Source organism: Heloderma suspectum, chromosome 10 (assembly GCF_057233095.1).
Source record: "Heloderma suspectum isolate Gila_16-S chromosome 10, 16-S_ref, whole genome shotgun sequence".
NCBI classification, from domain to species: Eukaryota; Metazoa; Chordata; class Lepidosauria; order Squamata; family Helodermatidae; genus Heloderma; species Heloderma suspectum.
The window spans coordinates 10082164-10095073 of record NC_139467.1 but is presented as its reverse complement, the minus strand read 5'-3'; the positions used below and the strand labels follow the sequence as shown (position 1 = coordinate 10095073).

General features: G+C 46.2%; 1 protein-coding gene across 2 annotated transcripts; it reads right to left on the bottom strand.

The window, feature by feature from the left end:
- Positions 1–5020: 5020 nt before the first annotated feature.
- On the bottom strand, positions 5021–12340 carry LOC146337646 (pregnancy-specific beta-1-glycoprotein 2-like). Of its 2 annotated transcripts, none has more exons than XM_084815041.1 (6): positions 12172–12340; positions 11241–11618; positions 9479–9784; positions 7927–8184; positions 5560–5936; positions 5021–5391 (listed from the first exon to the last, which is right to left on the bottom strand). In XM_084815041.1, the coding sequence occupies exons 1-5, from the start codon at positions 12230–12232 to the stop codon at positions 5560–5562; spliced, it is 1380 nt and encodes a 459-aa protein (XP_084671167.1). In that variant the 5' UTR covers positions 12233–12340; the 3' UTR covers positions 5021–5391. The 2 variants fall into 2 exon arrangements, with proteins under 2 accessions (XP_084671167.1, XP_084671168.1); XM_084815042.1 differs by having other exon boundaries at positions 5021–5388.
- Between the last annotated feature and the right edge of the window lie 570 nt (positions 12341–12910).

Here is a 12910-nt window from a genome sequence, read left to right as displayed (position 1 = left end):
TCCACATGCCTCAGCACCCTTAATCATCATCAGCAGCATCAGCTTCCCCTGCATGGTGGTAACAACAACAACAACAACAATAATACTCTTTTCCTATTGGTTTGGGATGATATGTGTCAGGGGACAAATTAATTTAAGAATTTATTTTATTTGGATGAGAAATTCGTTGGCTGGCTTTGCCTCCTGTGAAATTTAAATAAACCCTAGCAATTATTTCAAAATTTGCATATAAAGATATAAATTACCATATGTAGATTTTATGCACATATTTTAAGTGCCTAGCAACATCCCTGGCTGTGGATGGAAAAGCAGTGTGTGTCACCTTATGGACTGGTAAGTGGTTAAAGAACAGGAAGCAGCGTGTAGAAACAAGTGGACAGTTCTTGCAATGGAGGGATGTAAATAGTGGGGTCCCACCCAAGGATCTGTATTGGGGGGGGGGAATGGACTAGAGCTTTTCAACTTGTTCATACGTGATTTTGAGTGAGGTGGCCAATCGCCTTTGCCCCTGTGTAGAAGACAATGGAGCTCGAGGGTGCTTTGTTGCTTACACTCTGTATCATCAAAGACAAATGGCCTGTCCTGGTTCACACTTAATGACAACCCAGGTATGGGTTGAGTGTGGGTTGTCATTGAATTGTGGGTTGTTGTAATGACAACCTGCAATTCAATGTGTGAACCTTGCATTACGGTTTAAATATGGGTTGTTCACCATGAACAACCCAAGAAGAGAACTCATGGTTTATTTTTAGGCTGTGAACTCCGGGTTGCTTGTGGTTAACAATCCATAGTTCAAACATAGTGCAGGGTTCACACATAATGACAAACCATGTTTCAACAACAACCCACGATGCAATGACAACCCATACTCAGGCCATACTGAACTGACTGAGTTGCTGTTACGTGCAAACTAGGTCAGACACTTTGCTCCTGAACCATCAATAAACATTTATTTAATCAAAGATATGGATTACAACAAATGCAACAAGAACATTATCAGGCTTTAACCCTTTGCCTTCATTGTGATCCTAATCAGAATCAGGGGGCCTGCTAGTTGCAATAGGAGGTAAGCTTCCAGTGCCACCATGGGAGCGATTCTTATACAGACCACAGTGGGGGCAATGGATGAAAGCCCACTTCCCCCAACACACATACTATGGTCTCAGTCCTGCCCAGGCCCCTCCACACCAGCTATTTATTTATGAAATAACAACAGCGCTCACACATGGGTGATGGACATAATTCAGTGTTCCAGAGTGAGGTACAAGGCAAGTGGACAGAATACAGAGAAAAGAGAATGTTGCTGTGACATCATGCTTCTGTTCCTTCCTAGGCAGGCATCTTGGTCATGCGCTTCTCTTATAGTTGGAAGAATCTTCAGAATCCTCCAGAAACACAGATCTACAGACACGAAGGCCCTGTGTGCCATGAGGACCACACCAGCAGCAGCTGCAGACAAGAGCTCAATAATCCTGCATTCTACCAGCTCTTGGCTCATGAGCAGCCAGCCATGTGCATCCACCAATACATCAAGCTGTGTCTATTTCCCCCTGCAAAATGTTCTTATAAGTGGTATCTCTGAGCATAGGCAGAGAAGGATGGTTGCTCCAATGCCAGTGGGACTGTGAATCCACTCTGGGTTTCAGTCAGAGCCAGTCGGAATGCTAAAGGAAGTATCCAAGGTGCTGAACCCATTTGGGGGATAGGGTTCAGCACCATGGATAGCTCCTTCAGAGTTCTGACTGGTTCTAACAGAAAACCAGAGCGGATTCATTGCCCATTGACATCAGAGCCACCAGCCTCCACTGCTTCCCTCCCCAATTAACAAACACCCCACCCCCAACTGATTAATTTAGGGGCTTGGCTTTTTGAAAGACTGCATGACTTTTATGCTAGTTTGAGCCCCAGTAGCACCCATTCCCCTGTAAATTAAGTGGCATTAAATAGGCCTAAACAAACAAAAAGATTAGTCCTACCAAAAATTGTTTCCTCCACATTGTAAAGATGATGTGACGTAATGCTGGACTTTGACCAGGGGGTTCTGGCTTCCAGTCCTCATTCAACCATGAATCTTACTGGGCATTGTTGGACCAGTCACCATCTCTCAGCTCAGCCTACCTCGAAGGATTTATGTGAGGATAAAATGGAGCAACCCCATAGAAGACTCACAAGAGTGGGGTACAAATGTGATTAAAAACGGGAAAAAGTGTTGAGGTTGGGAGACTGATTGTGACTAGAGAGAAAAATGCATTCTGCACATACTCTAGGAAGCAAGGAGGGGGGGGTTAGATTAAATACCCTCCAAGGTTCCTTTCCAACTCTTTAATTCTATGATGAACTCTTCACAGGTTGAGCATCTTCCTCTGCCATATAAGGGAAGGGGACTGGAGCAGTAGAAAAGCACTTTGCCCTGAGTTTAATCTCAGCCTCAAGGAGATTGGAGAAAAGAAGAAGGGAGAATATTCCCCCCCCCCTGCAAATAACAGCTCTTCCTGGAAAAACTTGGCTGGTTGCATCACTCCCTCCCTTTCCTGTATTCTCAGAATACACTACAAAAAGCCCACTTCAGGTACTGGTGATGCCCTTAATCCAGAAATTAAACTCCTTCCAGCATTTAGAGGCTGCCCCTTCCTTGTGTACAGGGTGTGGGTGGTGTCCTTTTACCCACAGAAGTCTCAGTTTCAAATGTTGATTCAATCTGTGCCTTAAACAAGAAAAGAAATCATTTACCAAGTTAATGAGATGTACAAGGAAGTAAAAACTGTCTGAGAGAAAATCCAGGTCAGGCTTCTCCAGTTGGGCCAACCCAACTAAGTCTTGTGTTTTACATTCTCTTCACATTTTCCGTTGGGACCCCTTTGATATTGGTTCCTCAGACTTGGGCTGTATCCATTCCTGAATGGCAGGGTCTATGTTCTGTGTCTTTTGTTGTCTCAAGAAGGAGAGGAGGCCAATAGGGAGACAAGTGGGAATGAGCCTGATGCAGCTAAACTCAGTTATGAGTTTGGCCGGCCCTACCACTGGGCAGAGTGAGATAGCCCCTTCAGTTAGCGCATGTGGCAGGCAGGCAGTGGCAGCAAGTTTGGGAGGACAGAACTGTGTGTGTGATGTGGTCTGTCCTGCCCCTAGGGTGGCCACTTCTGCTTTGCCAAAAAATTGCACCACCCCAAAAGAGGAGAAAAGAGGACACCAATTGGCATAACAACTGCATATGCTTTAAATAACTTATTTGAAGAGAAATACAAGTCATCTCACCATAGCGGAGAGATTGACTAGCTGTCCTGTGTGCCTGCTCAGTCTGCTCTCCAGGTGCTGCTAAGTATTGATGGACAATGCCAAGGCCCCTGCTGCTCTCTCTCCATGTGGTTCTTTGACTTTAAACCCCTTGGGCCCATCAAACAGTGTCCTCTGTCAGTTCTCCAAAATAATGGACTGTCCTCTGTAAAGCAGGCCACCCAACCACCATACCTTCACTGCCTCAACTGCCTGATGGACTAAGTTGTGGTGGTAGATGCTGTCCTGTCTCTAGTGCTGCAGGAAGATTCAGCTCTCAACTGACTTCCATATGTGGAGTGGAGAAGGGGTTGCCGTCTCATCCTTCACCACAAGAAGCAAAATGTCTTGGACAAGTCCTGAGTAAGCCCCATTGAAAATCACTGCAACATGTTGGCGACGACTAACATATGTCCCATAAGGACTGCAGGAAGCACATGGACGCATGTATATCTCTGGCTGTTTTCTCTTCTTCCTGAAGCCAAGCTGGCTAGGAAGAAAAGACTTCTCTCATTTCCTAGCAAGGAAGCATGAGAGATGGGTGAATTTGTCGCTTACATTCATTTTTTAAAAAATCTCAAGTTCTTTCCATCCTCTTTGTGAATGAATTTGGGGAATGTGGTGCATTCTGATAAAAAAAAATGAACTGAAACAAAATTCCCGTCCATCTGCACTGACCAAATTCAATGGATACAGCTATTCCCAGCACGGAGGGGACCACATTGTACCTGCCTGCCATGTAGCTATTAAAGATGAAGAGCCTGTCAGGAAAAAAAGAAGTGGCAAGCCCAATTCAGGCCCACAAACATGAATACACAGGGGCCCAAGTCTAGACTTGGAAATGCTAAGCACTCATAGCCCTGGGCCTGGATGGATGAATCTGTCAGTCATCCTTTCTCCTACATTTGGATTTTTAAAATCTCAAATTTGTTCCATCCCATTGATGAAGAAATTTTTGAATTTTGGTACATTCTTCTCAAAAAATGAACCCAACAAAATTCTCACCCATCCTTAGAAGGCACCCAGTGGTGGGCCAACTGGTGTTTGTTGGTGGCCTTGGTTTGGCCCCTGGCCAACTGTTTGCTAACTTCTTCCCTACTTTCCTCCTTGCCCTGAAACCAGATGCAAAGAAATTGCCTAGGGATAAAGGGCTCCTTTCATCTGCTAGATGAGTATAGTTTTATGGTGAAGTAATTCCTGAGTATCTGCAGGCCAGGTTGGGCTTCCAGTTGTCTATCGCTGCCCTAGACAAATAGACCAGACTTGGAAAGTATACAGTGAATTAACCCATTGTGTTAATCATGTTGCATGTAACTGACCCTCATTTATTTTCTCACTCCAGGTGAAGGCTGCAATTGTATAATCACTTACTTGGGAGTAAGCCCTATTAGTTTCAATGGGATGTACATCTGAGTAGACATGTATAGGATGGCACAGTAAGTGCACATGCCCCTGATTTGGATTGGGACCCACATATACTGAAAGGCAAGGATTAAACCGCTCCACCACAACTCCACCCAAGCTATTCACTTCCTGCAATTCTGTACCCTGGAGTATAGGGATTAAACAAAAGCGGGGGAGTTTCCATCAGTGTTTGCTGCAACAGACTAACACTTCTGGAAGATATTTACACACAGAGGTTCTATGCGTGTGTTTCAAATTGCCCTTTGAACAAAAGCCACCATATTTGTGCATCTGTGTGTGTTTGTGTGTGCGCGCGTGTTCGTTGGATCAGGGTGGACACTTTGATTCTGAATAAATGTTTATTTAATCAAAGGAATGGATTACAAAAACAACATGAACAATAGCAGCTTTCAGCATATGTACTAATTAAAAGCATCAGATTTCTAAAATGAGGGGATAACACAGCATACAATGAGATACGTGCTGAGTTTTTAGTACTCACATAGGTCACTTGCTTATTCTCATTACAAAATAATGAAGCCAGGTGAGTAGTACATGATGCAGACTTTGGACAGACCAAAAAAATGCTCAGAAATCTGGTCAGGGACGGAACAGAAGACAGCCCTGGGTGTCCTTGAAACCTCTAAAGACATCAAGGGGATCTCTGAAAGACAGGCTGCTATTCTGCTCTTTCCCTCCTAGATGGGTTTTCTGCTGTAAGAAAAGAGATGGAAGAAACAGTGGGGAAATAGGGGAGGATTACAGTTGGATCACAGTGTCACCAGGACCCCCCTCTCCCAGTTCAATTTTGTGAACGAAGCAGGGCAATTTCACAACAGAAGCCTCATCTGGAAGCGCCCAGAAAATGGATGGAAAGCTCACCTAAGAGACCTCTAGGTTTGCAGACGTGATTTCAGATCTCACAGGTCCATCCTTTGTCATCATGTAGGTTCCAGAGTCCTTTGACATTAAATTTGTGATGTGAAGGGAGCAGTACGGCCCCATGGTCTCTCGTCCGGTATGGGCAGGCCCGGATGCCTGTCCAGTACGTGGAGGTAGGTAATAGGTCATGATCAAGTTTCCCTCCTCAATTGTCCCTCGGTACCAGCTGCAGCTAACAGATTTGTCTGAGACAGCTATTGGTGTTAAGCTGACATTTTGTCCTTGCATCGGCTTTGCTGGGTCTACCGTGATAGACATTTCAGCTGGGGTCTTGTCCTGGGTTCGAGTCAACAGCAAGCAAGAGCTCAGGGTGGAGGCTGCAGTGTGGGGGAAAAACACACACAGAGAAAGGGAAGAATCCTCACCTTCTAGACCAGGTTTTCCAGCCTTATGGCCTCCAGATGTGTTGGACTGCAACTCTCACCATTCCCAGGCAGCATGGCTATGCTGGCTGGGGATGATAGGAATAGCAGTCCAACTCATCTGGAGGGTACCAGGTTGGGAAAGGCTCTTCTTGGAAATAGCAGGGAGTTTCCAGCACTCCTGTTTATACTGCCAGGAGAGCTTTCAGACCCTTTAGTGCAAATTAACTTAAACCCCTCTTCGTTGTATCTTTTCTAGACAGAGTTTAAGTGGTGCAACAGTAACACGCATCATCTTCATATTAATTAACACTCTTTTCTCCATGAGAATAATAATGAAGATGCAGAGCCTTCATTGAGCAGGGAATTGGAATATATGATATCTGAGGTCCCTTCCAACTCTAGGATTCTATGGGCTTCTCTAAACCAGGGCTTTATCCTGCACCTTTACCAGGGCTTCTGCTGCTGGATTCTTTGTGTGATTAAGATCAGCTCCTTGACATGTGCTTACACTTGCTTTTTTCAGGGATTTCCTTTCTCTGCAAGTTCTTTATGTTCCATTATAAAGCCACTAGATGGCACTGTGATATAGCAGAATTGCAGAAGTATATGCAGCTATTGCAGCTTTTCATCACGCTTCTAGAAAAAATATTGGACTTTCCCCAGTCTTAAAAAAAAAGGGGGGGGGATAAAGGTTATAAAACATGAGAGAAGCCCTGGAGGTTGATGACATTGTATAAAGGACTGCAAACGTTGTGACTGACCAATGACAAGTGCATGATAGACGCCTCATGTAGAGATGACCTATGATTCAAAGATAATATAGAAATGATGTCATTGCTAGTGATAAATAAAAATATTTCCTGGTTCAGTATGGCCAAAGTCTGAAAAGCAGCATTCTTGTGTTACATGCCCCTGTGGTTTACATATTCCAGTTCAGGCTAGCTGCTGCTACACACACCCAGCACCAGCCAATCTCTCCTGGGTTTTTGACATTTGATGCCAGTGGTTCTAATCACTGAGCAACCTTTGCTTGTGACCTTCACCAGCCTGGCTCTATTTCCAAGAAAAGACAGAGATACCTGCTCTGAACTCAGAGTCTTTCAAAGAGCATCAAGTATTAGAACAAATTTCCATACAACCAGAACTCAAAGGTGGTCAGTTTTGCCATAATTCTCAACCTACAGAACCACAGAACACTTCAGGCCAGCAGTTAAAAATCAAGTGATAAACAGAGATGTTAAAAATGATGTGCCACCTAGTTGCAGCTTATTGAGAAAGGTCCCTCAACAAAACTGAAAAAAAGAAAAAAAAGAGAGGAAAAAATCAAGATCCATTTCATGGTGCTCTCCTTGTCATGGTCAATGCTTTTTGTTTGTTTGTTTTTTGGCCAACTGAGGCAAATTAGAAATTTGCAGAGTATCCCTTCCTCCTTCCCCCACCAAGAATACCAAGTAGATCCCTTGCATGCCAGAATGTACTATCAGCTCTGGCGGGTGTGCTCCAAAAAACAAAAGAAAACAGAAAAGATTCGCCAATATGACCACACAATTTTTAGCTCTCTGCTGTCGTCTGTGTAAACTGCAGCCCAGTCTCAAAAGCATTTGAATGTGGACTTTTCAGAATTCACAAAATTCCTTGAACTTAACTACTCTGTGGGCAATGCTGGCTCCAGGTTTTTGATGGCCCTTGGGGAAGGCACCCTCAATGGGCCCCTCCCTTTACCTGCTCACCACCCCTGTTCCCCTGCTATTACTCCTCATCCTCTTTTTCATCTTTACTAGCCCTTGCTTGTTTGACAGGCAGGGAGCCAGTGAGGACATAGGCAATGGAATCCACTGCTCACTGCTACCATCTAATACACACATTTTTTTGCAAGCAATTCTCCTAATGCATGTATGAGCATTATTTCTGTGATCAGCTAGGCCAGGCTAGGGCTGCTTACTTGACACCACCTCAATCCCCAGGGTGGCAGTCGCCTTCTGACGAGAGAGCAAATTCACTGCTTGGCAGGCATACTTCCCAGTATGCTGCAGCGTAACATCCTGGATGAGGAGCTTGGATCCTCTGCCTTCTTCCTTCCCATTGAGAAACCAGCGATACTCTGCTTCAGGAAATGCACTGGCTTTGCAGGAGAGACTGAGGTTGGAATGCTCAGCATAGAACTTTGCAGTCGGGTGGATCACAGGTGAGTCAGGACCATCTGGGACAAAAACAGGATGCAGACCCATTGGGGTCTGAGCTTCAGAGTGTTAGAGCCCCCCTCCCTTCCCACTCACAGTGCAAAAGATCCCTTCACCAAAGAGAAATGTGCTCTGAAAAATAGAATATTGTTTAGGAATGAGCTTCTAATCAGTGTTCCAGATGAAGGTGCAAGAGAGGTGGAGAGAACACAAAGTGAACATTACTGGGACACGCTCCTACCCCTGCTTTATCCCTTTTGCCCTTCCTAAATATATATCTTGGGAACTTGAATGTCTTATAGGTGGAAGATTCAGTGTGGGAAGTTCTCTGGACTATGGTGACCTCTCACTTTAACCGACCTCGCAGGGTTGTTGTAAAGATAAAATGGGATAACACTGGAGAAGACTCCATGAGGGATATTGGAGAAATCTGCAATGGATTCAAATGAATTTGGATTTCTGTGAATCTGATCTGTGGATGGTAGGGCCAGGCTTTCAAAGGGGATGAGACAAATTAATGGAGGATGAGGCTATCAGTGGCTGCTAGTCCCATATCAGAGGCAGCATGTCTCTGGTTACCAGTTGCTGGGGAAGGCTATTGCCCTCATGTCCTGATTGTGGGCTTCCCAGAGGCATGTGGTTGGCCACTGGGTGTAACAGGATGTCTTCGTTCTCATCCAGCAGGCCCCGTCTTAAGTTCTTCGGGTTTCATACAAGGGTGTCTAGTCTAGGGATGTCAGAGGAATCCTTTTGGGTGGTGGGGCTTGCCAAGCTTGCCTTGTTCCTCCCCCCCACTGACTTTGGTCTATTTCCCACAAACTGGCCTGACTCAATCTCCATCAAGTTGGGCCAGTTTGCGGATTTTCCATATTTTTTATTTGTGCAAATTGTGGCTGACATTTGCACTATTTGTGTAATTTTTGCAAATTGTGGCTGAAATTTGTGCAAAGTGCATACATTGGGGCTGAAATTGGTGCAAATTATACAAATTGCAGCCAAAATTTGTGCAGAACTCAATTTGCACCAAAAAAAATGCAAAACGTTCCCAGAGTTCAGGAAAATCCCATGGCTCAGTCTGCAAATCCGAGCCAAGTTGGGCACATCCGGGAACTTCGGCAAGCCAAAAAAGAAACAGATTTCCCCATGATAGACACCCCTAGTGTAGTCCTGGGTTTCACTTCCCAGAGCCAAACCTGAGAGGTATGAAAGAAAACAGCACTTTTCATGAGCAGCAGCTACCAAGAAGCACAGACAGGACAGGATCTAAGAGTCTGGGGAAGGCAGAGATCACTGGGGCCAAACAAGCATACTCACAGATCACAGCAATGTATGTAACGTCACTCATTTCAGTGGAGGCTGGATTGGACACTTCACACTGATACTCCCCAGCATCGCTGAGGTTAACGCTTTGGATGGCAAGAGTCCTATTATTGTCAGACAGCTGGATCAGAGAGCTATTGCCGAGAAGTTCTCCATTCCAGAACCAGTGGACAGTCGCGAGTTTAGAGGTGGTGTCACAAGTTAGACGGACAGAGTCAATGAGCTCTCTGACAAAAGGGCTTGGGAAGGCAGACACGGTGGGCTTGGTCAGAACCTCTGGAGCAGGGGGAGGCAGAAACTCTGCAGGCAGAAGAGACAGAAAGTTATCACCACTGCTGGGTGTTCCTGTTTGAGTTGGGATGCTGGAGAAATCTGCTGCAGACCCCAATAAGGCTGGATTCCCAAGAATCCAACTTCTGGAGTCTGCAGCGGACTGGACCCGCCTTACCGGTGTGTCCTTGGATTTAATGCAGGGCAGCTCTCCATCTTTCTAAAAGGCGTGATAGGCTAATGGCAGCTGCCATTAGCCTATCATGGAAAAATTATGGCCATAGTTGGAATATTTTATGCCATTTGTGGCTCTTAAGCACTTACTTCTACACAAATTGCAGCCATTTACACCTTTTAGAAAGATGGAGAGCAGCCCCGTGAATTCCAGAGGACGTGCCAGGGCTCTGGCGAAATCCACAGGGCCCAAGATGTCTGGATTTCCCTGCAGTGGAACCCCCCAGACCAGACATTGGGAGGGGGAGTTGCCCATCCCTAGTGTTTGAAGGGGGAGAGGGAGGGATGGGTTAAGCTTAACGATACTTCTCCTTCAGCTCATGCTTTCATGTCCCTCCATCCTTGCCCCTCAATCACTGCACTGGAGCCAAATTATATGGAGGCAGAGATTAAGTTTTAAACTACAGCTGGACCTCCCTGCCATGTAGTCCTCCACCATCATAGGTGAGGTCATAAGCAGGGCTGGTGTAAAGGGTAGGCATGGTGAGGCACCTGCTGAAGGTCTCACATCCCAGCAGGGGCCCACTGAGAAGAGCTCCCTGGATGTGCTCCTCCTCTTCTCCACCGCAAATTTATGTATGTATGTATGTATGTATGTATTTTCTTAATTGCCCATCTGGCCAGTCACCCGGCCACTCTGGGCGATGTACAATAGTACAAACAGTCTAAAACAAACATTAAAACATCATATTTCTAAAAAAAATACCCTAACCCACCCCAAATGCGTGCCAGAACAACCAAGTTTTCAATGTGTGGTGGAAGCTCATTAAAGCTCATTAACTTGTGTGTTCCTCTACTTTTCACTCTGGTGCAGACAAGGGAGTTGCTGAGAAGGAGGAGCAGGAGATGCCATTGCCTGCTTGCTCCCTGAGTTTCTGTCTGTCATGCAAGCAAATGGTAGCAGTGCTGCTGCTAAATCAACAGCAGTAGACAGACCTAAATGTGGCAGGTTCACATGACCCTCAACAGAAGTGCTCAGGAATCTCATGGGGAGACTGAACTGAAGACCCAGTTCTGGATGGATGAAAGAGTCAAAATATCTAAAGGCACCAAAGGAAGTTCTAAAAGGTGGGTGGGGGGATCATACCTGAGACCTCTATGTTCACATTTCCTATTGCAGCCACAAGTCTTTCTTTTACCCCTGACTGTGTAAGTGGACCAGCAGTGCCGGATATTCCCTTACTCTCTGGAGAGGAGACAGCTCTAGGTGGGGTACAGGGGACAGACTGGCTGAAGAATGAGCAAATCATACCTGAGACCTGTATGTTTGCATATCCCACTGAAGTCACACCTCCTTCTTGTGTCACAGTGTAGTTTCCAGAGTCAGCTGATGTTAAACTCCTGATGTGAAGGGAGCAGTCTGGGCCCGCTCTCTCCCGCCCAGTGTGGGTAGCTCCATTACGCTGCCCTAGAAGATTCGGGGGTAGGTAATAGACAAAGATCCGCTTTGCTAGATCAGTTGTCCTCCCTCGGTACCAGCTGCAGCTGATAACATTTTTCAAGTTTCCTCCTGGTGTTAGGGTCACATTCTGCCCTTCTATTGGATTTGCTGGTTTCCATGTGACAGGGACTTCTTTGGGGCCTCCCCTCTGGGCTCGAGTCAGCAGGAAGCAAGAACTGAGGATGGAGGCTGCAGTGCAAGGGGAGAAAAAGAAAGAGACGGGCCTTACTCTCAACCCAAAGATCCACAGAAGCTAATGCCATAATAGCTTTGCTAGTCTTTAAGGTGTCACAAAACCATTTGGGTGATTCCAGACGAGGCTGTAATGGTGCAGCTGCACCATTGCATTGTCTCAAGCCCCTCTGGTCCCCTCCTTGGTCCAGACCAGACTGGCTGCTGCTACCCACAACCAGCACAAGCCAGTCCCTCCCGAGTCTCGGACATTTGGTGCCAGTTGCTCCAACCACCTAGCAATGGTTTCCAGTGGGGTAGGCAATACCGGGGTATATGCACCAATAATTTGGTGTAGTATAAGGCAGCTTCTTAGGTCCAGTATTAATAATGTCCCAATTGCATGCAGTACAATAGAAAGCACATTGGGGTGATCAAGATTCCCAGGAAGAAGCTGTTACATCTAGTCCCAACTAGACCCAGTCCCACCCCTCCTCCATGCAAGTCCCAGCCCTTCTGGGTCTTTGTTCACCATGTACCCCTTTCCCCGTCCAGGGTCCTCATCTCTCACCTGCTACAAGCAGCATCTGCCAGGAGTTCATCCAGCCGGGGGTGCAGCATGGCATGCCCATCTTGTGGATGTGCTTGTTGGGGTCACTTTGGCTGCCTGGTATGTCTCTACAGACTGTCCGTTGCCACTAGCATCCAACTCCGCTGCTGATGCTGATCAAGTCTCCAACAGATGAGCAGGAACTTGGCAGCTGAAATACTGTGTCCTTCTCCTCCCAGGGCTGAGTTTCTTCCACAGTTTCTACTTCCTCCAAGCCAACCAGCACCCTCCCCTTTGTGCTGTTCCCACAAACATCTTGAAAAGTGTAACACAAAACAGGATGAGAGCGGAATGAGGAAGAGATGTGGCCAGCTGGAACCCAGCCACTCTCCCCCCCATGGGCTGGCAGCAAAGAAGAGACAAACACAGTTGTAGCAGCTTTCAGGCAGTTTTCAGGGAATTGATCATGGATGTGACTGGAAGAGATGCAAAGTAGCAAAGGGGCCAGGTGTGCAGGCCTGTCCTAGGAGCCCTGCCAGGGAGCTGTAGATAACCTTGCAAATAAAGCAGAGAAGCTGCCAGGAGCAAAGATACAAACAGTGATGTATTGGGAAATTTTGCCATGCAGGTACTAACAATCATGACAGTCTGCATAGCCATGCCTGCAATGCAGGCAAATGTGTGGACCCATATCAACAAGCCAGCGTGAGCAGCCTTCATCTCCACCAGGAGCCCGCAGGGACCTCCAACTGTGCTGCAA

Coding starts and splice junctions, on each gene's coding strand:
- LOC146337646 (XM_084815041.1), bottom strand. CDS start 12,232: ATGGGCATGCCATGCTGCACCCCCGGCTGGATGAACTCCTGGCAGATG. Junction 11,619..12,171: donor GCAGATGCTGCTTGTAGCAG/GTGAGAGATGAG, acceptor CTTGCACTGCAG/CCTCCATCCTCAGTTCTTGC. Junction 9,785..11,240: donor TGCAAACATACAGGTCTCAG/GTATGATTTGCT, acceptor TTCTGCCTGCAG/AGTTTCTGCCTCCCCCTGCT.